This window comes from Haemaphysalis longicornis, unplaced genomic scaffold (assembly GCF_048455015.1).
Source record: "Haemaphysalis longicornis isolate Haplotype H1 unplaced genomic scaffold, Haemaphysalis longicornis Haplotype H1 scaffold_4, whole genome shotgun sequence".
Classification (NCBI taxonomy): Eukaryota; Metazoa; Arthropoda; class Arachnida; order Ixodida; family Ixodidae; genus Haemaphysalis; species Haemaphysalis longicornis.
The window spans coordinates 15,757,602-15,783,864 of NW_027526361.1; the positions used below are offsets into that span (position 1 = coordinate 15,757,602).

The 26,263-nt window shown below is 47.9% G+C and overlaps 1 protein-coding gene across 7 annotated transcripts in view; it reads right to left on the reverse strand.

Moving 5' to 3' along the window:
• LOC144178302 (proclotting enzyme-like) overlaps positions 1–26,263 on the reverse strand; it is a 439,300-nt gene that overhangs the window by 13,709 nt on the left and 399,328 nt on the right. For 5 of the 7 annotated variants that reach the window (XM_077706047.1, XM_077706045.1, XM_077706043.1 and 2 more), the window contains exons 2-5: positions 22,576–22,639; positions 19,837–20,091; positions 12,862–12,944; positions 426–544 (exon numbers count right to left, since the gene is read on the reverse strand). In XM_077706047.1, the coding sequence (XP_077562173.1) occupies positions 426–544; positions 12,862–12,944; positions 19,837–20,091; positions 22,576–22,639 (521 nt within the window). The remainder of the gene's footprint in view (positions 1–425; positions 545–12,861; positions 12,945–19,836; positions 20,092–22,575; positions 22,640–26,263) is intronic. The other 2 variants (XM_077706048.1, XM_077706049.1) reach the window with 1 other exon arrangement.

Here is a 26,263-nt window from a genome sequence, read left to right on the forward strand (position 1 = left end):
ATTGACTCAACTGTAGTACAATACCAGTGATTGTTATATTACTTCTTCCTTTTGCACTGCAGTAAACTGGCCGGGCAATCTTCCACGTTTTCAATATTCAAAGCGCTTCGATACTGAAAATATGATATTTATCATATTCTCTGGACATGAGAAAAAAGTCCAGCCCCAAAGTGAGATTGCGTTAGATTAATTTCTGGGGGCAATAGAATAGGTAGAGCGAAGCAACATTCGACCCATTCCGAGGCTGAGAAGGGCAAGCACTGTCTCCGCCGTTGTCTGGTAGCCCACGGTGCTGCCAGAACTGACAGCCCACTTCACCGGTCGCTGCTGAGTGACTTATGCGTGCTCGCAGTGGTTGGGCCGGGCGTCTGCACTGCCTTCCGAACAGAGTGTAGGGCGGCGAAGGGGCAGCGTGATGCACTCACAGCCTGGCGCGGACGCCGACGCTGACGCAGTGCGCCGCCGTGAGCACGTGCTTGTCCGACACAAGGGCGCCGCCGCAGCCCACCTCGGCCCGGCCCTCGTTCTTCCGGTAGATGGCCGCCTGCGATGAGGTACGCGCCCGCTTATGGTCACGCCATCCAACGAGTTGTTAGATCCAACGATCCACTAGGTCACGTGATGCCCAAGTCAGAACATAGAACCAATAAGGGCATCACCCGAGTCACTAGATCCAACCAGTCATTAGATTCCGCGAGTCAGCACATAAACTACGTCACGTGACGCCAGAGTCAGAACATCTACCCGAGTCACTAGATCCAACCCGTCAATACATCCAATGAGTCAGTATACATCCATCCGAGTCACTACATTCAACGCGTCCCTAGATTCAACTCGCCACTAGATTTAACGAGTCATTAGTTCCAACGAGCAGAACCGCGCGTGATTATCTTTCTTGTGTTTGGGTGCGCATAGTGAAGCTGTACGCAACCTTCACGACCATAACGACGGTTTAAGTCCAAGATTGCAGCCCATTTGCTTCTTCTTCGCTGCCACAACGACCTTTACCCCATCATTGTTGCCATAAGTGTGCGCTTCCTTCATTTTTTTTTGGAAGTGATAATTGAAACCACCTTTGAGGGGCGTACGCTGTGACGAGTATTTCTCGTTTCAAGCAAGTGTTGCCCCGATTACGGCGAACGCTGGAGTTCTCTTTCTTTTTACCAGTCTTGGCCAATCTCCGTAAGTGTGTATGCTTGACAAACATGCGCCGGGGACACCGGGCGGTCGTCCGTCGCGAGGAACGCGCACACGAGCGCTCGGCATTTTCTTGGTTTTGTTAACGCCGAGCGGTTGCCGCGACGCCTGTGCTCACGTGAGCGCGCTCGGCAAATCTTGCTATTTTAACTGTGGAGACGAAATATTACGATTTTCTAAACAGCTTCGCTGTTAAAAACTATAACGACGAAAAGAACAAACAAGAAACAAGCCGGGCAACTGTAAAATACCTTAAGCGCTGATGCGCTTCTTCAATTATCTATTTTTGTGCTGGTACAAGGGTTACGCTGTTGATGCTTTTTTACGATTTTTGTATTGGTGACCTTTTCGGATAACTTTTATTTCTGTTTAAATCATGCGAGGGTGCTGCGTAAGATGCATCTTTTTGGTTTTGTTCGTTTATATTTCACTTTTCTGGCAGTTTTTAATTCGCTTTTTTTGTGCTTTCGTTCATATTTGCTAGTTCATATTTTAGTTTTTGTAGATTTATTTCGTTTTGTTTCTTCTTGCTTTGAAAAAAATCCTAAAGGCCACCGCGCCCAGCCTAACGGCCCACAGGAGTCAGGCTTAATTCTTGGCTAGCGTGAATAATGCGATCTGACGCCCTCCATCATATAAAAATGTATTTATTTTACTATTTTTCACGAATAACCGGTTCATGAACTTCTTGCACTCCCCAGATGCCTGAGTGTGAAACCAGAAAAAATTGACTGCAAGATTTTTTCACCATTGCATTATGGTGGGATTTTGTACCGGGCACAAATAAGTCTCAACCTTGAATAGGATATGCATAGATCTCGTAATTAGAAAAAAAAACAGAGTGCATACCTAAACGATCATGTATTGGGAATTTCAATGATTGATATCAGTAGTGATGTAGTATTTATATTTGTGTTGCTGGCCGTCACGGTCACGCTTGGCGGGGAATGTTTCAAAGAGCCACACTACTTCCGTTTTTGAACAGCAACCAGTTCTGTACTTAAATTGTTCAAAAAAGGAACGAAGACACAATAGAGACGGCACAATACAGAGCGCACTTTCAAGAAACTTTATTAAGAAGAAATCACACATTTATACCGCTCGCTCTCTATCATGCACGCTCATCCAAAAAAAAAAAAACAAGGAAGAAACACCTCCTACCTTCTTTGCATTATCAAACTCTCAGGGCATGTGCCACTGCGATTGCGGTTTCACTATAAACCGTAAAAGGAAAAAAAGGGCTTGCGTTAGGGCTAGTTGGTATTCCATAACGTCCATCTTAAGCGCACAAAAAACACAGGGACACAGAAGACAAGAACAAGCGTTTGTCCTCGTCTTCTGTGTCCGTGTGTTTTTTGTGCGCTTAAGATGAACGTAAAAGGAAATAAATACGGTAAATTACGGGAAAGGAGATGCACTTCCTTGGGCAAGACAACGGCTTATCGTGAAACCGCAATCGCAGTGGCACGTGCCCTAAGAGTGGGGTAATGGAAAGAGGGAAGAGGTGTTTTTTCCTTGTTTTTTGGATGAGTGTGTATGAGAGAGAGTGAGCGTATAAATCTGTGATTTCTTCTTAATAAATGTTGTTGAAAGTGCGCTCTGTCTCGCGTCGTCTATCTCCAGTCTTCGTTCCTTTTTTGCGCAATTGAAGTACAGCATGGATTACCAACTCGCCCAACCTACAGCCTACTAACCAACCAATAGGACACATCCGCGTTCGCCATTGGCTACATTATTGCATTGGAATGTGCAGTATGAGAAGTTTGCATTTAATGCGGCAATGAAGACAAAACAACAGTAAATAAACTAAAGAGGGTAAAAATTATACGCAATTCTTATTGGCGGCAGATATTGATTTAAAAACTAAGAGCAATAGTATTTATGCGTAAAATGACAATAACAAGACCACAGACACTCTCTCGAGGAATATATCTTATACTAGGTCTCGAAAAAAAAAATAAAAGGAGATCGAGGAACTACCCTCAATGAATAAAACAGAAGGAATCGTTCCAAGGAAATTGAGTACATTTATTGTTGCGCGTAATAAAAACAACAATAGAAACATAGACAAACCCGTAATTGATTTCAAATGTTCGTTGTGTTGTTTTTTGTAGTTGTAAAACCTGTACTCAAAGCTGGCAATCGGATCCATGCGAACTATCGTCCGGTTTCGTTTACCTATGTGTGTTGCAAGGTCACATAACATGCAATCGTAAGGCACATTATTGGTTTTCTTGAGTCAAAAGAATTGTTTTATCCCCATCTGCATGGGTTCAGAAAGGCATTGTGAACTGTGACGTAGCTGATAGAGACAGCTTATGATTTTTATCGACCTCTGGAAACTCGAAAACAAATTGAAGTCACCTGTGTAGATTTTGACATAGCTTTGGATAACGTTCCTCACAAAAATTGATTTTTAAGCTTCAGCAACTAGGAATTAGCTCACATATAACAAATTAAATAGTCGCGTATTCGGGAGACCGTCAGCAGAACGTACGCATTGAGGATTGCACATATAATTCATTAAGAGAATTGTCCGGCGTGCCGCAGGGATCGGTTCTGGGGCCCTTGCTGTTTTTTTATTTTTAAGAATTACATTTTCACAGTTGAAAGCTCCATTGAGATCAAACGTTTTGCCGACGTCTGTATAATTTAAACCCCTGTAGCTAATGCACATGACCAAATCAAAATTGATCGATGTCTTCAAGCCTTGCATGACTGGTGTGTACAGTGGGCAATGGAAATTAACTATTCAAAAACAACGTTCACCCATATAACCAAGAAAAAAATGTGCTACCATATGACTATAAAACTGAAAATATTCTCATGACTAAAGCGCACAGCTGTAAATACAATTTTGGACGGCACACCCTGGTTGAGGTTGTTTGCTCAAGCGAAAGCTGTTCTACTTGCGGGATAAACAACATTCCCCTATAATTGCTGTACCCCCTATTTTGGAGTATGCCTTTTCTGTGCGGAGTCCAAATCAGTAGTTACTGAGTGAGAGATTAAAAAAAAATTAGATTACCAGTTCGCTTCATTTGTTCACTATACCACAGGACATAATCTGTCACAAATATTTTAAAACCATGTCATCTGCAACTGCTAAAAGTACGCCTAGAATAGCAGAGACTGAAAGTACTGTTTCAAATATAAGGGGGCAAATGAAAATAAACGAAGACGCATATAAACAACAAGCTCACAAACGAGGAGCTCGGTTGCATTATAGTGGCCCAATAAGGAATTCTTTAGCTCGTATAGACGGGTTTATAGCTTCTTTTTTTCTGAAGTTTGGAATAGGCTTCTAGAGCATGGTGTTGCTGATTTGATTGTTAAAGAGATTGAGCGCTCACTAGAATCGTATTACCGGCAACACGAAACCTAACGTCCTTGTTGTAGTACGTTGTTTGTCTCCAAGAATTTTTAATATTGTCATGGCGGACCTTCTACCTATGCTGGACAAGATTTCAGGCATGTCTTACACCATTCACGCTGACGACATCACCATCTGGTCAACGGGCGGCTCATTCGGCGAGCAAGAGCAGGCTCTGCAACACGGACTGAACACAATCACTGACTTTCTGGAGTCAGTGGGTCTCTCGCCTTCTCCAGAAAAGACAGTCTTTGTAGTGGTAGCCAATGCCCGCCTTCGCAAGCAGCAAGTGAAGAACCACACCAGCGTATCTATGAACGGAGTGAGACTGCAAGCGAAAGAGAGCGTTCGTATTCTCGGTCTCCCTGTCGATGAAGCTGGTGGATGCGGAACATGGATGTCGCAACTTCTCCGCACGTGGGAGAGCACAACCCACCTAATCTAACGAGTCACGTCCAAATCATGGGGAACTGACGAGAGCTCTCTACGCACACTTGTAAACGGTCTCCTGATTTCCAAAACAATGCACGGCATCAACTATACATACCTCACAAAGAAAAACTTGCAGAAGCCTGAAATCTGCATCGAAGCCTGAAACCTGCGAAGAAGCCTGAAAATCCTGCATCGCAAAGCTCTGCGCGTCGTTATAGGATTGCCAGAATTTACAGCCAAAGACGTTCTGCTCGCACAAGCGCAAGCTAATAGACTTGACGACATAGCCGAAGACAGACGGATTGGACCATTTAAGCGTCTGGACAGCACCAATGCAGGCAGGAAACTTCTTCTCAGAGCTGGTTTCGAGCTTCCCGGCAGACATCCCGGCACGAGTTGCCGGTTCCGCCTTGGGAGGACATTACTGTGACAATGAACAAGCCACTTCCAAAAAATGTCGGTCACGACAACCCAAGATGAAGGAAAAGGAAGGTTAAAGATAACCTCCTAGAACTAGCCAGTGGAGACAGCGATACACCAGCAAATTGTACCCTGCATGTCTACACAGACGCCGCAGTTGAACATGACCACGTCTCACTCTGCTGGTACAGCCTCGAAGACCGAAGAGCAAATGCACACGTGCGCTTTGTCAAAATTTCCAGCCGAGAAGCCGAGCTACGGGCCACCCTGCTTGCCTTGACTGAACATGCAGACAAACATCCAAGCACCCACGGTCCTTCCGAACGCATAATAATTTGCACTGACTCAATAAACGCAATTCGAGCCCTTGGTTCACGCAAAGCTACTAGCCGCACTGTCCGAAGAATAAAGAAATTCATTGCTGAATGCCAACAGAGTGGCCTGCAATACCAAATCCGATGGGTCCTTAGACATGAGGGGATTGAATGCAATGAAGAGGCACACAGAATGGCCCGGGAGCAACTTCGTATTCATCCCGAGCAAGACTGTTCAGAACCCGCTGATTCAGATGCAGAGGCAGACATCGACACAGAGGACGGTGCTGCTTTAGCGAAGGCCGAGCGGAAGGCCGTTCTTCAAAACAAATCTGCGGAAGACCTCAACTCGTTTCCCCCGGATTCAGCCGATGGGCAAGAGTGCGGTTAAGGCGTATAAGAACGGGCACGGCCCTTATGCCTATAGTACGGCTCACTACTACTTCGGTCGAAGCAACCCGTACAGCTCTCCGAACTGCCAAAAATGTGGTACCGGTGCCCTGTGCAGTGCGCGACACCTCCTGTGGGAATGTTCGGCACTCAGTGTTCCTAGAGAACGCTGCCTAAAGACACTTGGCCCGCTACGACTACGAACTTTGGGTCAATCCACTTGGAGCCCCACCTCTCAGGAAGCGCCTGCTGGACACTGCTGATTTTCATCAGAGAAGCCGGCATTAAGGACTGCTTCTAGCTGCCTTTCTTTCCCTGTTCTCCCCACTCCTTACTTCCCATCCCTTTTCCGACTCTTGACCGAAGCCTCCGGTCATGTCAAGGGGACTTCTCTCCCTCTTTTTTCCCCAATAAACGTGTGTTCATTCATTCATTCATTCATTGTTTTGTTGATATATACTTCTCCATGTAATGACCCTCAAGTAAGGTTTACGGTATGAAAAATAAATAAATAAATAAATAAAACAGCGAAAAAAAACAGCAGAGAAGCTTCAAGATGACTCCTGCGGTGCAGGGTTAAATTGCCTTGCTGCATATTCAACCTGGAATAGCAGCAGTGAATAAGTGCTTTCTAGGACAAAAGTATTTTTATATCTAATGTTGGCGGAAGTGTAAATCCGGAACAGAAAACTCAGAATAGCTATATGGCACTGTAAAGGAAGGCGGCGGCGGAGGTTTCAGCCCTAACTACCTTCCTCTCTCTCACTCCCCAACGGCGTCTCGGCTATATGGACTTAGAGTCACTAGATCCAACGAGTCAGAACATACATCCGAGTCATCAGATCCAACGCGTCAGTAGATCCGACGAGTCAGTACATCCACGAATGGATGTACTGACTCGTTGGATCTTGAGACTCGGAAGCAGACGTACCGATGCATGAACTTCGCCGCCTTCGAAAGTCGCAGTGGCGCCCTTCAAGGGGACGCCATACTCCACACGCACAGGGGACCAGACTACACTGCACCATGTGTCCCGGGGAGGGCCATCCCATCTAAACGTTTTTGGCGAAGAATGAAGACAGGTTCTACGGTTGCTTTCCGACATGATCGTAGCCGCACGCCAGCAGTACCCTTGCCGGTGCACGAGCTATTATCCCGACAAGGGCATGCTCATCGTCCTATTGGCATAAAACGCTGACAGAAGGTGCGGAGTCGAAAGGACAACTGTGCTTTACGTTAGCTCCAACAGAAAGAAAGGGTCGTGCCAAGTGCAGTGCCGGGATGCGGGTCGCTCCCAAGCAAACGCAAAATGATGCATTTGGTGACCACCCTGGCCCTGGTGGTTGCGGCGTTCCTCTGGACCACCCCCACCCCCCTCACCTGATCCCTCAGTATCAATAAAGTTGTTTCTTTCTCTCTCTCTCTCTCCCAACGATTAGTGGGAGCCTTGCCGAATCAGCGAGGAGGAACGCCGTGCGTGGTCGTGTCGCACCGACGAGTTATACGTGAGTGCAAACGCAGAGGTTCATTATGTTATAGGCGGGGCTTCTAAATAGGGCGAAGGCCACCACGCAGCTCGCTCACTTCATTTTTTTTAACTTTGAAACTGTTTTTACTGGCCGTAACTCCCGCGTCGCAAAAAACTCTCAGAACGCATGCGCACTTAGGATATTTGTCAAGATTGACAAAAAATAAATTAATATGAAACCCTCCAGAGTTTGCCGTAATCGTGGCAACACTTGCTCGGAGTGAGAAAGACACGCCACAGCGTACGCCCTTCGTTCGTTTATCGTCGTGTCGTCATGTGCATGCGATCGGTACCGTAAAAGAGCCCTCGCGCGCGTCAGCGTTTCAAAGACACCCTGCTTGGGAGAGGTCACCGCGACCGCCGCATTCTCTGGAAGTCATTACGGATAATTGGAGACGTGGCTACGAGTGCGCCACTCCTTCCCGAGACGACTTGCAGATCCCGTCACCGCTGCCTCGAGTCGATGACGGAGAGCTGGCGGAAGTCTACAATGCTGAGGATGACTTAGCATCCACCACTTGTCGCGAATAAGACGACGGCCTTTTCGATGCGTATGGTGACGATTGCTAGCACTGCTACTATGCAAAGAAACAATGCCACTGAAACTTAACTATGTGTCCGGCGACGCTCACCTACAACTGCTTCAGTACAACATGTTGTTAGGCTAGTTTAGGAGTAGAAAAACTGCGGGTCAAAGACAAGACTAGTTCAAAGGGGACAGGACTGCGCCCGTCCTGTCCCCTTTGTACTAGTCTTGTCTTTGACGCGCAGTTTTCTGCTCTTAAAATACAACTGCTTTGCCATTCAAGTCTTGCGTGTGAGCGCAAACTTCTCTTAATTTTGGGGGGGAAGTGGCTGCTAAATAAGGTTCACCTCACCTTGGTGGTGTTTTTAAATGCTGTTACAATATCCGCCTCCGTTTTCGCATTCGTACGCGCATCCGTTCTGCTCAAAACAGCCAAATTCCTCAAAAGCGCCTATCGTTCCGTTCTTACCCCTAGTTGTGGAAAGGAAAGGAATGAAATCATCCTAGATATAGAGGGAGAGGACAACCCCCCCTCCCCCCCCCCCTTCAAGTGATGAGCCAGGTTAACTGTTTACCACGAAGAGTGCGACAACTATCCCCCCACCCCCCGCGCCCCCCGTCTCATTACGAAAGAAGCCCGCACAATTCACTAGCAAAAATTTTCGACGCCAATACATCTCCACTGCCACTTGCGATGATTACGGCTCCGCGAGCTCGTCACGGTTAATTTTCCGTATTCCACCTTGCACGTGTTTCATATCCTCCGTAGTGCTGTTTGATCAATTGCCATCCTCTTATGTGTACGTTGCAGTCTATAGCTTTTACGTGGTTTCCGCAAACAACAAACACTTTTTCGTTATCGATGTCGATATTTTGCGTCGAAGTTCGAAATCTGAGCTCCGGAGCATTTCGCCGGTACTAGATTTCAAAACTCGAGAGAAGAAGAAATGTATATCTATTCTTGCCAATGGTCGCTTCCGTCAATATCGTGCAGCACCATCGTTCGTATACAGTATTCTGCTGGCTGCTTTCCTCTAGAGCCGCAAAGGAACATTGAACATGCTGTTATGAAAGTTCACAAGAAAGAGTCGGCGAACAACCAATGCCGACGTAGCCTTGTGAGCTAATACCGCGTCGAACTAGACATATTGTTCGAAAACCGTACAAACGCAAAGCGAGGTGGCTATATAAATGTTTATATAGTGCACAAGCCAAGGAGGCCATACATGCTTTTTTTGTCATTGCCAAGCCCGCTGTATGAATTTGTACAATTTCTGATATTATATGCAGTTCCCAAATTCACCTTAAAGCATGATGACGTTTATATGCCCGTTATACATATATATAAACGTCATCACGCTTTTATGGTGAATTTTAAAAATATATAATGTCAGAAATTGGACAATTTCTTCATGTGTACGTATTTATGAATGCATGTATGCATGCATGCTGCATGTATGTATGTTTGCAGGTCTGTGCTCCAAAGAAACGTCAAGAAAACTTTGGTTGCACGTGCTGCCTGATTGGGACCCGACCAAGGACCCAAACCAGCCCTCAACTCCAGCCCGCATCAAGCTGCCCGCACAAAGATAATATAAGTTTCTGCTTGGGCACGGCGCACGTTGAGTGACACGCATATGACATAATGAATGTCCTCTAGTGTGTCGCATGGGGAGTAAAAAGGTTCAAATGTCCGCTGGATTTCGTATAGGCAATGCCTCGTGTAAGCCTAATTCAAGCGCAGACGATGTAGAATGGCTTAATTGAGCTTGCTAAGCCCTAGTGGCATCCTGAAGGCGCACTTGGCGTCAAGCAGGTGCATAGGTACGCATTGCTGCCTTACGTCAGTCCAGAGAGACATCCTCGTTTTCCACGCGCTCGATGATGCGAGTATGCCCGCATTCTTTCTCGCGAATGAGATGGGCAGAGCTTGTACGCGGAGATTGTGGGTAGGTGAGGCGGTTTTGTCAGCTGCCATCACTGCCGCTAACTCCACACTGTGAAGGAGCCACTTCAGCAGTTCCACGCTGCGCCCCCTTTGCTTGTAGGTGCAAACGATTGATTTCTTAGGGCAGCTGTTCTTTTGGTAGCGATTTTAAGCTTTCGAGTGCCGACCTGGAGTGTAAAGACGGCCCATCGATTGACTGGCTGCTTTAGAATATACTGAAACGCAGCGCGCAGTCCAGCCAGCTCAGTAAGTCGTAGATGACTTGTGGCTAAGTGGGGCGCAGCTGGTATTGAGTGACGAAGGGATCGAGATCCCTATCGCCGACGATAGGGATCTCGACGCTTCACAGAGCCAACAGCGTACACGTGAGTAGTTGTCAGTTTGTACACGTGAGTTTAGCCCAACAGCCTGTGTAGTTGTTGATATGCTCCAAGTGGGGGCTATTTGCACTGGAGGAAACAACCAAGGAGGGTGTGAATAAGAGGCTGTAGGCTGATAATGTGAAGGCAGATCGTGCTGTACTTCGAGACACAGACAGCAGCTAGAGGATATCCTGTCTGCCTTGTCACAACTCGCAGTCGCGTTCGAAGTTGTTCTATTGCCTGCAAAGCGGTAAACGGAAGCCGTCTGCTCTCTGTCATGGTTCCCACTGTGCAGGTAGTCTTCGGACTACCAAGACATATTGTCGAAATTTTGGCCTGCAACGCCTTTAGTACTTTAAAGTTGTCTCTGGAGAGAGGAACCAGCGCTGGGAGGCCGTAGTGAAGCAAACCTTTGCAGAGGGCGTCGTATAGCCTTAAAAGAGAGCTGACGTTAAATCCATCAGTGCAATTGGAAAGCATTTCGAAAATGTGCGCAAATGATGGTAGCATCTCTTGGACGCTATGCATGTGCGTCGTCCACGTAACGTGGCGGTCGAAGGTAACTCCCAAGAACCTGTGATAGTTGATGTAAGGTATCGGTACTCCTGCGGCCGTATTCTGGTATTTGGGGACGCACCGCTTCGTGAAGGCAATGGCGGCGCGCTTGGTCAGTGATATATCAAGGCCACGTGTCCCGAGACATTTTTTAATAGAACTTAATGCGCGCTGAAGCCTCGATCGGAGCACACGCTTGTTGCGTCCCGAGCACCCTATGCAGTATCATCTGAGTACATGGAGATTTCAACCGATTTCGGCAATCATCTCTTAAGGCCGACCAGCGAGATATAAAAGAGTCGGACTCAATACGTCACCACGAGGAACACCGGACGCCCAGCTGTCTTATTTAAAAGTTAGAGATGAAGACCGCGTTTCCGCCTCTTTCGTTTGTATGCCGCGCAGGCTATCTAATTTGATAGGGATAGTGCTTCGCCCGGTCCTAACCAGAATAATATTCGATTTTCAGTTTTCTCGATGCACTGCGACTGTTCCAGAAACAATCACTCTCGTAGGACACACGCCACGGCATTCGATTCTCCCACACTTGCTGGTGCACGTCGTTTTGGGGACTGCAACTTCGCAGCTTGTGTGTTCTTTGAATTTTTAGCGGAGCGCAAGTTCGCTCCAATAAACTTTGGTTCCTGGAAGAAACCTGCGTCGTTTCTGGCTACGTGAAAGTAGCTCGATACCCTGGAGCACCGTCTGTGCTGCTCCTGCCACCAGCACGATGCCCCGCGAGCAGAGCTTCGGGCCGCACTCTAGCGCCTCGGGCTGCCCAGCCACACCCTGATGGACCTGCTTTTCCCGACGGACCCACCGCGGTGGCTCAGTGGCTAAGGCGTTGTGCTGTGCGGCTAAGGCGTTGTGCTGGTGACGAGGACGCGGGTGCGATTCCCGGCAGCGGCGGCCACTTTTCTGATAGAGGCGAAAAGCAAAAACGCCCGTGTGTACGAGATTTCGGCGCACGTTAAAGATCCCCAAGGGGTAAAAATTAATCCGGAGCCCTCCACTAGGGCGCGCCTCATCGCCTGCGTTGTGTCGGAACGTTAAACCCTGCAATCAACAATCGTTTTCCCGACGGGCCCGAACTCCATCCGGCGGGAAGCATTCCGACTTGTCCTGCCCTTCCTCGAGGAGGCCAACCTCATCCAACGGTAGTAGCCCAATGCCTGCCGGCCAGCCTTACGCACTCCTTATCTCTTTCTTTCTCTCCTTCTTTCTTTGTCCCCATTTTCTCTCACCTATCCCCTTTCATTCCCCCTCTCCCCTTCCCTCAGACTGGGTTGTATGCTGGTGAACTCCCAAATGAGTTCAAAATATCCCCAGCCCACTTCTTTTCCACTTTCTATATCAATAAAGCACTATGCATGCATGCATGCATGCATGCGTACGTGCGTGCGTGCGGGCGTGTGAGTGTGTGTGCGTGTGTGTGTGTGTGTGTGCGTGTGCGTGTGCGTGTGTGCGTGCGTGTGTGTGTGCGTGTGCGTGTGCGTGTGTGTGTGCGTGTGCGTGCGTGTGTGCGTGCATGCGTGTGTGCGTGTGTGTGTGTGCGTGTGTGTGTGTGCGCGTGTGTGTTTGTGCGTGCGTGCGTGCGTGTGTGTTTGTGCGTGCGTGCGTGCGTGCGTGCGTGCGTGTGTGTGTGTGTGTGTGTGTGTGTGTGTGTGTGTGTGTGTGTGTGTGTGTGTGTGTGTGTGTGTGTGTGTTCATATAGTGTAATGTAATGAGTTGCGCGTGCTTACTGCGATCCGGCGTAATGACGAAGATCTGAACTGTGCACAGCTAGTAAACATACGCGGCAGGCTCACTCACGTACCATCCAGGGCCAGGCGCCGACCGCTGCAGGCCGTCCGTTCACCACGCGGTTGTCGCTCACGCTCACGCTGGACAGGCCGCAGCCTGCAGGCACACGCGCACAACTGCACTCGTTCACTCAGCATACGCCGCTAAATCAATAACCATTTCACCAAATTTATTACATCAGGGTTGGTTTAGTAATTAATGGGCCAACATGAATGCTTCGTATTTGAATAGTTAGCACATCACATTTTTCGATCCTGTTATGTGCTAAAGCCTACAATACCCATTGGAATATCCAAAATTTTGGTACACATCATGCGAACGGAGGAGGTTTCGTAACGTTACACTCCGGAACGGGCGAACGAGCACGTGGTGGGGTGGTAGTCAGGTGCGGCTGCGAACGCGTGAGGCGATACGGCGAGCTCTGGTTCAAAGCGTACTGAGGCGAGCAATGCGGTACTCTCAGATCGTTTGAGTTTGACGAATTTATCTTTACCGTGCGTAAAAAGAAGTTTCCACACCAATCTACTCACGGGAGCTGCTGCATCAGGCGTTTTCATTGAAGAACAATAACCTTTATGGGGAAAAAGTTTTAGTCAAATCACTGGAAAATTGTTTTTACTTCTGGTTAGTTCAGTAATTCAGAAAGCGTGCTCATTTCGTTCAGCGTTCATGTTTGTCTCATGGCACGTGGGATAGCCTGCATCTTTGTGCGTGTTTGTTTACACCCGTTGCCCGTTACATGGGTGCATATTGTGTGGCCTTGCCTCTTTATCCGACACAGTCATAAACTTTGCATTTTACTTTCTTTGTAGTCGATCGATAACACACATATTAACCTTTTATTTGAGTTTGCCGGAAATTTAGCATGAGTTAGTTCAGCGTTCCGAAATAGGTTTGTATTTTTATTTCCCCCAAATTTCCGCAGTAACATTTTGGTCTGCAGTTGTACTGGCCAGTTTTCAGGGCGTCAACATTGGCCATCTGCAGCTCACACAGCGCAAGTGAGAGGCCGGACAAACCGAGCAGCTGCCCTGACTGTCATCTTTGAGGAAATGTTCCAATGGCGTATAGCTTATGCCGACAGAGATCTATAGACTTGCTTATTAAAGGAAACTCATCGAGTGTTCTGAGATTCATTTATACGCAGACATTACCCTGAAGATAGCCCTTAGATATACGCAAAATATCGAAATGACCCCACTTGCCACCCGTCAAATGTACGCGCTTAAAGTTGTTGCATCTGTTTTCTCACGGGCCCTTGAAAAATTGCCCCAATAAAATTATAGGATTTGCGTGCAACAGCGTGAACTCTGATTTAGCGCATATATGCTCACTCGTTGTCACTCCACTCACTAGAACACCGTCGTACGCATGAGAGTCCTATCTTGTTGCAAAAGATTGTACCCAAGACAACCCGCATTCAGGCGCCCTTATCTTTCGCTGATGTACCGGTGTGCGTAACGCGTAGTACGGAGGCTTTGATCATTGTACCCTTCTGGTCTCGCTTGGATTGCTTGAAATTCTCTTTTTTTTCTGCGTGTGGTGGAACTGTGGAATAAGCTTGATGGTGCATTGCGTAGATTGAGCACTGTAGAGTTCGGGAAGAATTTCATGCGTTAGTCACAGGATTGTGTGCACTGTTGCTTGTTTCTGTGTTCTTGTTTTATTTTTCTGCACCCTCTCCTGCAATGTCCCAGTCATGGGACAGCAGTATTTGTAAATAAATAAATAAATAAATAAATAAATAAATAAATAAATAAATAAATAAATAAATAAATAAATAAATAAATAAATAAATAAATAAATAAATAAATAAACAAAATAAATAAATAAATAAATAAATAAATAAATAAACAAAATAAATAAATAAATAAATAAATAAATAAATAAATAAATAAATAAATAAATAAATAAATACAAAGTCAGTGACGGAGAAAAATAGAGAAAAGAAATTTGTACCGAGGGCCATACTGCGACCACCTATTTGTACAACATGGTGCCCAGCGACGAAACGATAGTCCGTGAAGCTGTATGCCATCCGAAGCCATATGCCGTAGTCCGATGCTATATGCCATCGAGTTCCTCGAAGTATAGTGACACACCGTCGCGTAGGGAGTAAACTTAGTGCTATAAATGGCATGCGCCGCGGAAGTGGCGTGTCCCGCTCGTATACAGCGCTTGCCCAACTCTTTCCGACTACTGTTTTCTGCTCGCCGAAGTCGTGGAAGAATGGAGATGCGGCTTCCTGTCGCGTCACGTGGCGCGCAGCTGCGGAAAATACGCGCGCAGAGTAGCGCAAGTGACTGGGTTCTATTCTATGGAGCCACTGTGCGATTGCCGATAGCGACATCAGGGGTAGATTTCCTCAGCAGTAGGAACTCTCACGTAGACATATTAGCAATGCTTTCTCCTTCTATTACAAGGAATAATGGTTCCAAAGCCCATGGGGATTGCCATAACTTCATTAAAACTTGGAATTTTGAAAATTGAAAAACTTCAGACCAAATCAAGAATAGGACAAATCGAACTCGTAGCCAAATAAAGACGGCTGCTGCTTAGACTTGCATGCGGTACGTGTAAACAAAGGCATTAGGACACAATTTTATAGTACTCATGGCTTGCGATAGAAATGGCAGCCCCCGCCGCTTGCCTCCGTGCACGTCTCTGCTGTTGCTTCCCGTGTCTAAGAGCCAATTAGGCCCGCTGTTTGCTAGAAGGTTAACTGTTTGCGCTTGTGTGTTGTGTGTCTCGGTGAGACGAAATGGGGCCGAAAAACAGGTCGCATTTCCATTTTACGTCTGTTTTCTTCTAAAAACCTGTGTAAAATCGGGTTGGATGACCGATTTCGTTTGTAAATCGTGGTTCTCAGATACATCCGATCCCATCGGTAACAAATGGGAATCGCAACTTGTTCGTAATAAAGCGAAATATGTAAAATCGGGTTTTGTAAGATCGGCTAAGAAAAATTAAAAAGGCTAAAGAGATCCACTTGTAAGGGTGTTTGTTAAAATTGATCTCTGGCCAAACACTGAGTCGGATTGGGTTCAATAAAGTTTTATTAATCATCATCGCGTGATTGCAAGTTACAATTACTTTCATATCGTGACTTCACACAATTCTCAGTTTATTAGCATAATAAAAGTCACTAGGGTTATCGGTTTATCGCATCTGCAATCATGCTGCAATACCCTTTAGGGAATTCACGTCAGTAATCAATTTACAAAAAACCTTAACAGTCAGTAATGCATTCATTGATTGTTTGAAGCATCGGAAACTAGTCTTCCCTAACCGAAATGTGATCCTGCGCTGCGGGACACGCGGGGCCAAATATCCTCCGGACCAGTCACCTTCCGACACTCGTCACAACTGTGAGCCTCGCTGCGACAACTGTATTGGCGAACATCCCGCGACGAACCCTAATTTCCCTGCATGCGACGTTGCCACGAAGGCACTGCGGGAATGCACGAGGGCCATGCGCCGGTGCTGCATGAAAACCCAAGAGCAACCTCCCTGACTTCTTCAGCCATAGATTGGCCTGCTTTGCCCACCTCTAATCTGTTTAAACTTCTACCCTCCTCCCGCAGCAAAAGGCGGGAGAAGTCATCCCGCGGCTTCAAGAACCGGAATCGGAGCCGCTTCATAAGGCCCGGGCTATGGGTGGGCTTCAAAAACAACCAATCCTTGCCACCCCGAAACCTCGGACTGCCTCCACGCCTGGTTTCCAGGTCGCACGAGGTTATCACCCACATACCGCGTCTCCTCAGTCAGGCTCCTCCTCCAACTCGACAGGTGAGCGGCCCAGCTAATCCCTCCTCACCAACGTCTACACCCCTGGTCAATCATCCTGCCGCCGAAACTTCATCCCCCAAACTATGAAGCCAAGTTATGCAGTCCATTGTTACCCACACCGATATTTAGTTATTCAGGAAGCTGGAGGATCATTCCCACTCCACGGCTATGAGGTGTTTTCACAACCAAGTGTCACCGATCGTCGCCGAGGCATCGCAAATATTAGCACCACACCTACCATGAAACTCACCTACGTGAGCGAATACCTCCCTACCACCCAAAATGACACGGCGCATGACACGTACCCATGCGCAAACATGTCACCACCACTACTCTGGTGGGTAACCACCGCCTCACGGTCATCAGCGTGTTCTGTAGCCCCACCCAACCTTCAGCACCTTTGCCTCCGCTACATACCCTCGAGCGCAGTTCAAGCGCTCGTGACACTGTCCTTCTTTTCGATGATTTCATACTGTGTGAGGGTGCGATCTTGTGGTGCCACTTAGCTGTAAATTGCCAACTTTTGTTGACAGTCATTATTTCACACTCTTAGCCGAATCGAACTGAACACGACTGGGGACCACTCGATAGTCGGACACCATCCCAATTCTCTCATAGATCCCAGGACTCCCAGGGAAACATGGGAGATTACTGAAGAAACTCTAGGCAGCGATAATTACATCCTCGAAAGGCATCTACGCTTAAGTTCCCGCATCCGCCGCGCTAGCAAAAAATTTCGTCGTGCAAAACTTGTCAACTGGTCAGACGCTAGAGCAGCTTCATCTGTCCCTGGACATATGGAGTACTGCAATACATTCAACGATCTGTCGACATTTTGAAGAGGTCGCACGCACCGAAGATCATCCCCATGTTGATAGCCACCTCCTGTCACTAAGGGATAAGTGTCGCGCGTTATTCAAACACTGGCACTTAAACAAACGAAATATGGCTCTCCAGTCAAGAATCAAAGCACTAGGGTACGAATGCCGGGAATACGCTGAGAAACTGGCTGCCCAGCACTGGCTCGACTTTTGAAATGCCATCAATTGCCATCTTCACACCTCCCATGAATCGAACGTATTCAGATCACGTCTTTTAAGAAGCAAGCCTCGAACGACCCTTCAAAATTACTCCTGGCGCAGCATCTTGATCAACCCGCCTGCACAGAAGAAATTCTTAACACTTTCTACCCCCTTTCTCCCATAAAATACTAACAGTCGAGTACATATTAGATCAACCAGAAGATATGCATTCCAAAATTAATTCAGAATTTTCTATGGCGGAACTCTGGATGTCCCTATTTCAACTCAATCGATGCACAGCCTCTGGACCGGATGGCATAACGTATAACATGCTGCTATTAACCTTCCTGACTCTAAATTAGAAGAGCTGCTGACGCACATCAGTCGGGAATGGCTTTCTGGAAGGCTGCCTCCAGCGTGGAGAGACGCCCCTCAAACTCAGAAAACCAGCAACTTGAACAATCAACATCGGCCCTACACTGATGACCTTTTGTGTGGGCGAATTAAGAAAAAAAATGTTCTCACTCGCCTCAAATGGCATCTAGAGGCCGGAAACCACTTCCCCCATACCCTCGTTGGGTTCTGAAAACATGCCAGTACCCAAGACATAGCACTCCGAATTAAGGAAGACGTGTTTCAAAGTGCAAGCACCGCCAAACTCCGCACTATCGCCGGCGTGGACATAAAAAAGCCTTTTGGTAACGTTGCTCATGACGCGATCTTCCAAAGTCTACAAGAAACTCGGCCCGGCACACGCCTATTCAATGATAGCAGAGACTTTCTATCCAACCCTACTGCCCGCATCATTGGACCCGACAACCAACCGTCAATAGCCTTTTCCATACGCCGTGGTACGCCCAAAGGATCCACCCTTTCGCCCACCCTGTTAAATCTCACTATTAGACACCTACCCTCTAATTTATCTTCGGTGCCCGATCTCCGCCATGTATTTATGCCGACGATATCACAATTTGGAGCGTTCGCGACAGTCCGGGTGCTCAAGAACGTACCCTCCAGGATGGCTTACATATTATTCAAGCTTATGCAAGATTAGTGGAGTTGGAATGCTCCCAAACTATTTCCTTCGAGACACTGCCCTCTAGAATACCCATGAGGAGAAAGTAGCCACCCACATCGCTGCCCAACATTATAGGCTCACGATGTCAACCCAAGGCCGCGCCATCCTGGCAGATATAAGGTTTGAGACCTCTAACCTTTCTACTCTACCAAAAGAGCCTTCACCATGGGGCACAATTCCTTGAATAACAATCAAACCCATCCCACGTCACATGCGCCCGTACTCAAACTCCGACAGGCGCCGAAGCGGAGCCTTCCATCTCTCCAGCTCATCACATGACACATATTACACAGAAGCCACGTAGATCCGGAGAGATCATCCGCCAACATTCTAATGTACCTCCTCCTACGCCTACTGTAATACAAGCCATTGCCAATTCGATCACGCTAGCTGCGCACTTACCTGCGCCCATTCCGTACCTGCGGACATTCACCACGACTGACATGCTACATGGCAACCCACAGTCACCTGCACGTCTTTTTATGTAATGGGTCCCCGGACACCAGAGAATTGTAGGGAATGAAGGGGCCCGTGCCCTCGCTCGTGCGAATCGAAACCCGAGCGACCCTCAACCCTGGCTCCACGACTACAGCCCTAAAGAAGAACGCTCCGCTCATTGCAAGGCTCGGATGCAATAGGAGAAGGACTTTTGCAGTTCCCGCCGCAACCTTCCTCCTTGCACTTGTGATCTTACACGCTGTGAATGCACTTACATCCACCGCGCGCAGACTCTCTCTTTCCCTTATGACCTCATTCTTAACTATATTATGAGCCGAGCTGGCACGCCCCTCTATCAGGTGTGTGGTGCCTATATTAAACATACTTACTGGAATTGTCCTCGCGCGAGGCGAGCAGCCCACTTTCTTCATCACCACTCTTTACCACCTCACATTCCATATTCACGGGAAATCTGGGCCGCTCCCCCACCGTACCTGGCCGCTCCCCCACCGGATCTCGCCCAGAACAGTGCCGACGTGCGGGGTCCTTGCTCTCGCAAAGGACCCCGCACCAGAACCCCATTCCCGGCCCACCAGAACCCCATCTTCGGCAGCCCAGACATGGGCCGCTTCAAATAAAGTTTGATCTCTCTCTCTCTCACCAGACGGCAACGACGAGGGGTAGTCGTTGGGCAGCGGCTCAGGTGCGGGGGCGATGGGCGCCCCGTTCGAGGAACCACGGAGGGCGACCCCCGGCGGCGCTTGATGCGAGCAACAGACCTTCGTCAGAGGGCCCCGATAGCCGCACACGTAGCGCCGAAGCTGCGCCCTGCTGTGGTTGGCTAGCACCGAGCATTGCGACGCCAGGATACAACCACCGGGTTCACCGTCGGGAGTGGTGCAGTTGGCTGCATTTCCTTGGGGATCAAGGAAGTAAAAACAGAGAGGTCAACTTTTTATAGCGAACTTTATGCTGCTAGGGTAACAGGACCTCGCGCCGGCAGAACAATCTACTCAGAGCGTTGAAAAATTTATTAAAAAATAAAACAGGCCTAGGGGTCCATACTTTCAAACATAATGGGAGATATTGTGCTGGAAAGCTTGCTGCACTATTTTCAGATGCTTAAGTACTCTGTATGTGCCCACAGCCTGGAAAAACACCGACATAATTCTGATTCGCAAGAAGGGAGACACCAAAGGCAATGAGCATTACAGACCCATTAGCCTATGGTTGGTTGCATACAAGCTGTTTACCAAAGTGATAGTTAACCAAATGCGTGACAGCCTAGGTTTCGCATCAACCCGGAGAGCAGGCTTTGTTTAAGAACGGATACTCAATAATGGGTCATATTCATGTCATCAATCAAATACGAGAAAAATCTGCGGAGTTTAGTAAGCACCTTTACATGGAATTTATAGATTATGAAGAAGCATTTGACTCAGTGAACACCGCAGCTCTGCTTGAAGCATTGAAAGACCAGAGAATAGAGGAGCCCCACATAAAGCCCTAGAGGACATATGTGAGGGACGTACGGGTCACTTTCGCTTTTCTTCACAGGAAAAGCGAAAGTTCCCGATTGGAAAGGGTGTACGACAGAGAGATAGCACCTCGCCAAAACTCAGTTCAGGGCATTTCGAGACGGGATATTTAGGAAGCTTGACTGGAAAAACGCAAGGTTGAGGATAAACTGGGAATCCTATAACCCTTTGATGTTTGCAGACGAGATATTCTTGCTAAGCAAGTCTGCAAAACCACTGCAAAAAATCATCGAAGAACTACGATCAGAGGCCTGACCATTAGTGTGAATAAACCTTAAGTAATCATCAATAAACATGCCAAATGCGCCTTATTCAGCATAAATAACGAAACGCTAGAACAAGTACCATAATAAACTATCTCGGCCAGATGGTCAGTGCTGATCCCGACCACGAGAAAGAAATGCGGCGCAGAATAGGAATGGACTGATGGGAATTCGGCAAGCACTCACAAATAAGGAAGAGTAAAGTCCCTCTATCACCCAAAAGAATACCACCAATGCGCGCTACCGGCGATGCCGTATGGAGCGGAAACCTGGCGGCTTACGAAGCAACTGGAACGCAAGCTTAGGTCGGCCCAGCAGGCCACGGAGCGAACTCGAGAAAAAAGAAAGGAGCGAACCTGATCAGGGAGCAATCTCGAGTAGATGATATCATAGTTCAAATTAAGAAGAATAAATGGACTTGGGTAGGACATAGAGTGAGACGAACTGACAGCAGATGGACCACTAGGTTAACAGAATGGATACCAAGAGACAGGACTAGAAGCAGGGTAAGGCCAATGAGTCAATGGATGGATGAAATGAGGACATTTGTATATAATGGACGTGAGCAGCGCTGAACAGGAAGGGTTAGAGGTCAATAAGAGAGGCCTTCGTCCTGCAGTGGACCTAAATGGGCTGTTGTTGTTATTCTTCTTGTTTTTGATGATATAGCACCTGGAAAGATGTCTTCCAGGCGGAGCATTTGTGTACGGAGGTGGAGCCAAAATTAAGGAAATCAGTGTAGGCTTGGTCTTTAGAAGCTGGCTTTCCCACGTTAGATATTGCACAGTGAAGCATGGACATCTACGAAGGGGATATATGTTACAGCCCCCTTTGTATTCCTCCTTTTCACCGCCGCCACTTCTTTCCCGAGTGCATATGCTCCTTGCTACGCGCGGCCTATCTCTCCACCCTGACATTGCGCAATGCCGCGCGCTCTTCAGAGGTCACCTGTGCGGCACACCAGAGCCTGCACCGTGATTAGCGTATCTATGCTATGTTAAAATGTAATTGTCTTTGCCCCCTGATCCTGCGTGTCCTAAATCGTTGACGTAGAGATCGCGCCACTGTTCTTATAACACAACATCGAAATGCCCAATGCAGCAAAGCCCCAACATAGCAAATCCAACCAGAGCGCCAGCTTCGCCGGACTTTCCTCTCCATAGGGTGGTAGAGCTCTGATTTTGTTTTACCAGGTGGACGTAAAGTACGTACGTATACGGCGTACGGAGTTACATTAGAGGGGCCCGCAGATTCTTTTTTTTTTTTTTGTAATTGCACCAACATGTCCTGAGAGGACGCGGGGAGAGATATAAGTTGAAGGAAACCTAAGGAGGAAGGATAAAGCCGGCCGGGAGGAGGGGGGAAGAAAAATGTGAGGGAGAGAGGAAGCGAATAGGGATGGCCTTAAGAGAAGGGATGAGAGATGGGGGAAGGGTGTTAGCTGTCAGTGTCGGAAGAAATGTTATCGCCCTTTTCCGTTGGGGTTTCAGTGGACGCCCACCAGCGAAATATTATATCTTAGTTCTAGAAGGGCTAAGCATTTATAAGACAACCTAGCCAGGTCCGCACAATGCATACCAGTCGTACCACTCTGCTCACCGGTTGTATTCGTTGTTGCGCATCCCAGGCCGATCTGGAGCACCACCAGCAGAAGGAGCAGCATCTGCAATGGTTTTCGTTTAAAGACGACATTCTTTTTTGGACTTGGATCATTCGACTCAATCGCAGGCCAAAATACAGGTGAAATGATGCTTAAACATGAAGTATATTACAGAAGAATCTTTCCATGCTACCAAAGCTGGCAGCAGGCGTTATACATGTGGCCACTGTTCAGCGGAAAGGAAACCTCAGGCATATCTGGTACAGGTGCAACAAAAAGTAAGCGGAACACGGCTTCGTGAAATAAAATAATTTCTATTTTATGCAGCTGCTAGCATAAACGGAGTATGTGCGGCCGGATTTCATTTTAGAGTGACTTTCTTGAAAAGTCACTCCGAGGTTGCTGGCCATAGGGACATGGCGGAGAAATCCCCTCAACATCTCCAACCCGTTCTCCATTTACTTTTTGTTTCACATGTACATAACTGCGAGCACCAGCGTTCTTTAATTAACAATACAACGGAATTGGTTTTTACGATGGCAAATGAGAAAAAAGAAAATGCGTTAAAAACGCCGTCCAAGAGAGGCGCAATGCAAGAACGTAAAGCAATACATGTAGGCTCGAACTGTTCCAAGCATAGCAGAAACAAAAGGTCCCAACAGATGGCGTGCGAGCAGTGCAAACGCGGGAAAATTGAATTAAATTGCGGAAACCTCCATTGCCTTTATCGTGGAAAGACACTAGCCTCTGTCCACGGCACTCGCAGGGAGGCAGGCAGATAGGCAGGCAATTTCTTGTCCTGAAGGGCTTGCCCAACAGCGCGCGGATTAAGCAGTATAGGGGTCACACAAGTCGGCGAACGCCTTCATTACACGTGTCAAATTACTCGCTGATTTACTCACTTCCTCCGCCACCAGTGCTTTACACTACAGAGACGAACAGCCATACAGTTGTTGCAACATTGTTCTAGCCACTTGGCATATTTTTGAACAAATGTCGCATCAGTCGGCTTAAACTTTGCGCGAAGGACTCATGTTATGATGCATTATGAAAGTTCCAACATCGGCGACAACACACTTGGTTAACACGAACAAACTTTTGCTTGTCTGACAATGGGGGCCTTGTATGCAGTGACAATACTATTTTCGTGTCAGGGCGAAGTCGGCGCGGACGTGTGCTGCCGGTTGCGCGGGGCAGCCGCAGCCGCTGACCTGCACACAACTGGAAAAGGAGTTCGGCGCGCTATCGCAGGTATCCTATACGTGCTGGTCCCGAGGGTCAGCAGGAATCTCAGCATTATAACGGATCCGGCGCACCCAAACAGACAGGGCAACAGCGTCCAGCGCAATACCACGTCGGATCTGAGTATAATGATGATGGTTGGGTTTTTATGGCGCAAGGCCGACTAAGGGCAAAGAGGGATCTGAGTATAGTGCATAATGTCAAGAGCACGCACTGGTGAAACACGCTTATCAACCTCGGTAGCGATCTTTATATCGTGGAAATGCTCCTCGCGGCAGGGCCGACCAAATCAGTGGGGGCGTAAAAAGATTGACTGGGACCTCTTCCGAATAATCCGATGAGCGAAAGACTTCCCTAGTATCGAAAACGTCGATGAGTGGGTAAAACCATACGTGAGAACATGGCCACTAAAACCGTTCCCGAAGAAGGAAATCGCAAACAAGTATACCCGAGCCTGCTTCATATGTGGAAGACCAAGGAGAGGATCCGGAACCGCTTTCATAAGCACAGACACAACCGTCCGCTCGCGCGGGCGAAGGCTTGCCCGACTAAACAAGGATATAGAAAAGCATGCCGCCTATTTGAGAAATCAGTGTTGGAGTGCCGTGCGTGATCTCATGCAGTCACAAATGAGCACACCACGCACGTTGCACAGAATCCGCAGCCTGCTAAAGGAAAGCGCATCGTTCAAAGCAACAATATGGTAACCTTGCTGCATTCCCAAAGAGACGATTCACAAACACTGCTGGGTAAACTACAACATCTGTACATACCACAAAGTTCCGAAAAATCTCCGCGTCCCTACAGGGAGGTAACAAATTCAGCGCTGGACAGCCCTATCCCTAAATCCGGCGTGTATGAGGCCATCGCCAAGCTCAATAGACGATAACTGCCCGGGTCCGATGGCATCACTAATAAGCTCATCGCAAACCTCGACGACTCAACCATAGCCGCGCGCACCGACTACCTGAACAGGGTGTGGGATAGAGGTAAGCTCCTAGCTGCCGCGGAGGCTCAGTGGCCAAAGCGTTGTGCTGCTGAGCCCAAGGATGCGGGTTCGATTCCCTGCCGCGGCGACCGCTTTTCTGATGGAGGCGAAAAGCGCAAATGCCAGTGTGTTTGAGATTTCGGCGCACGTTAAAGATCCCCAGGTGGTCAAAATTAATCCGGAGCCCTCCACTACGGCACGCCTCATCGCCTGTGAAGCGTCGGCACGTTAAACATCATAATCAATCAAATGGGAGGTAAGCTCACTTCTGCATTGAAATATGCTACGGTCACCCTCACCCCGAAGACGGGCAAAGAGCTCAAATTGGAAAAACTGACGCCCATCTCACTGACATCATGCCTTGGGAAGCTACTTGATCATGTATTTCTTAGTCGACTGCACCAGCACATGAAAAAATGACAGTTATTTCCTCCCCCCATGGTATAACTCAGGCGCGGCTTATCCACACAGGATGTGATGCTACAGCTGCAACATCAGATAATTGACAACCATGAAGCATCCCCTCTCGACGCGCGGGTCATCACCCGGCTGGATCTGACTAGGGCGTTTGATTGCGTAAGCCATGCGGCCATACTTAATGGGGCCAAGACATACATCTACATTGGCGACTTCCTTTCGCAACATACGACTCAACTAAACATCCACGGCCTCAAATCCACGGGCAGCAGGGAAACACCACAAGGCTCCGTTCTCTCCCCCTTCCTTTAAAACATGGCCATGCATGGGCTGCCTCCATTGCTCGACCAGATCCCCATCATCCGCTACAGCTTTACGCCGATGATATTACGGTGTGGAGAGTAGGTGGTAGAGAAACGTCTGCAAGCATACGCTGATGTTGTACATACGCACGTACACGCTGAGGTATGGCCTGTTCCCCGCATAAATCAGAGATCCCTCTGTACAATCCAACAACGCCGAGCAGGAGACCACTATCTGCTCCAGACATTCAGGTGTTCCTCCAAGGAAACGCCATCCCCGAAACTGACTGCATCCGCATCCTGGGTCTACGGATCCACAAGAAAGACACCAACACAGCAACCATTCAATCATTACACAATGCGAATGCCCACATTATCAAATCAATCACCCAGCTGATCACAAAAACAGCCTGTCCTCAAGGAGCACAACCCCCTCCATCTTGTGCAGACCTTTATTATCAGCATAATCACGTAAGTGTGCCCGTATCTGAAGCTCAGGAGAGCAGAAATAAAAGAAAAATTAATAGAATGGTTCAAAAAGCCACTAATGCAGCAGTCGCCATCCCTATCAGCGCCGCCACAGACCGACTGCTAGAGTTGGACATCCATAATACCTTCGACGAGCTCATTGAAGCCAAACGTACGGCCCAATACAATCGGTGATCATGTACCATCACCGCGAGAATCATCCTAGAATCCCTGCGCATTCCATACGCCCATCAACATATACCCAATCCA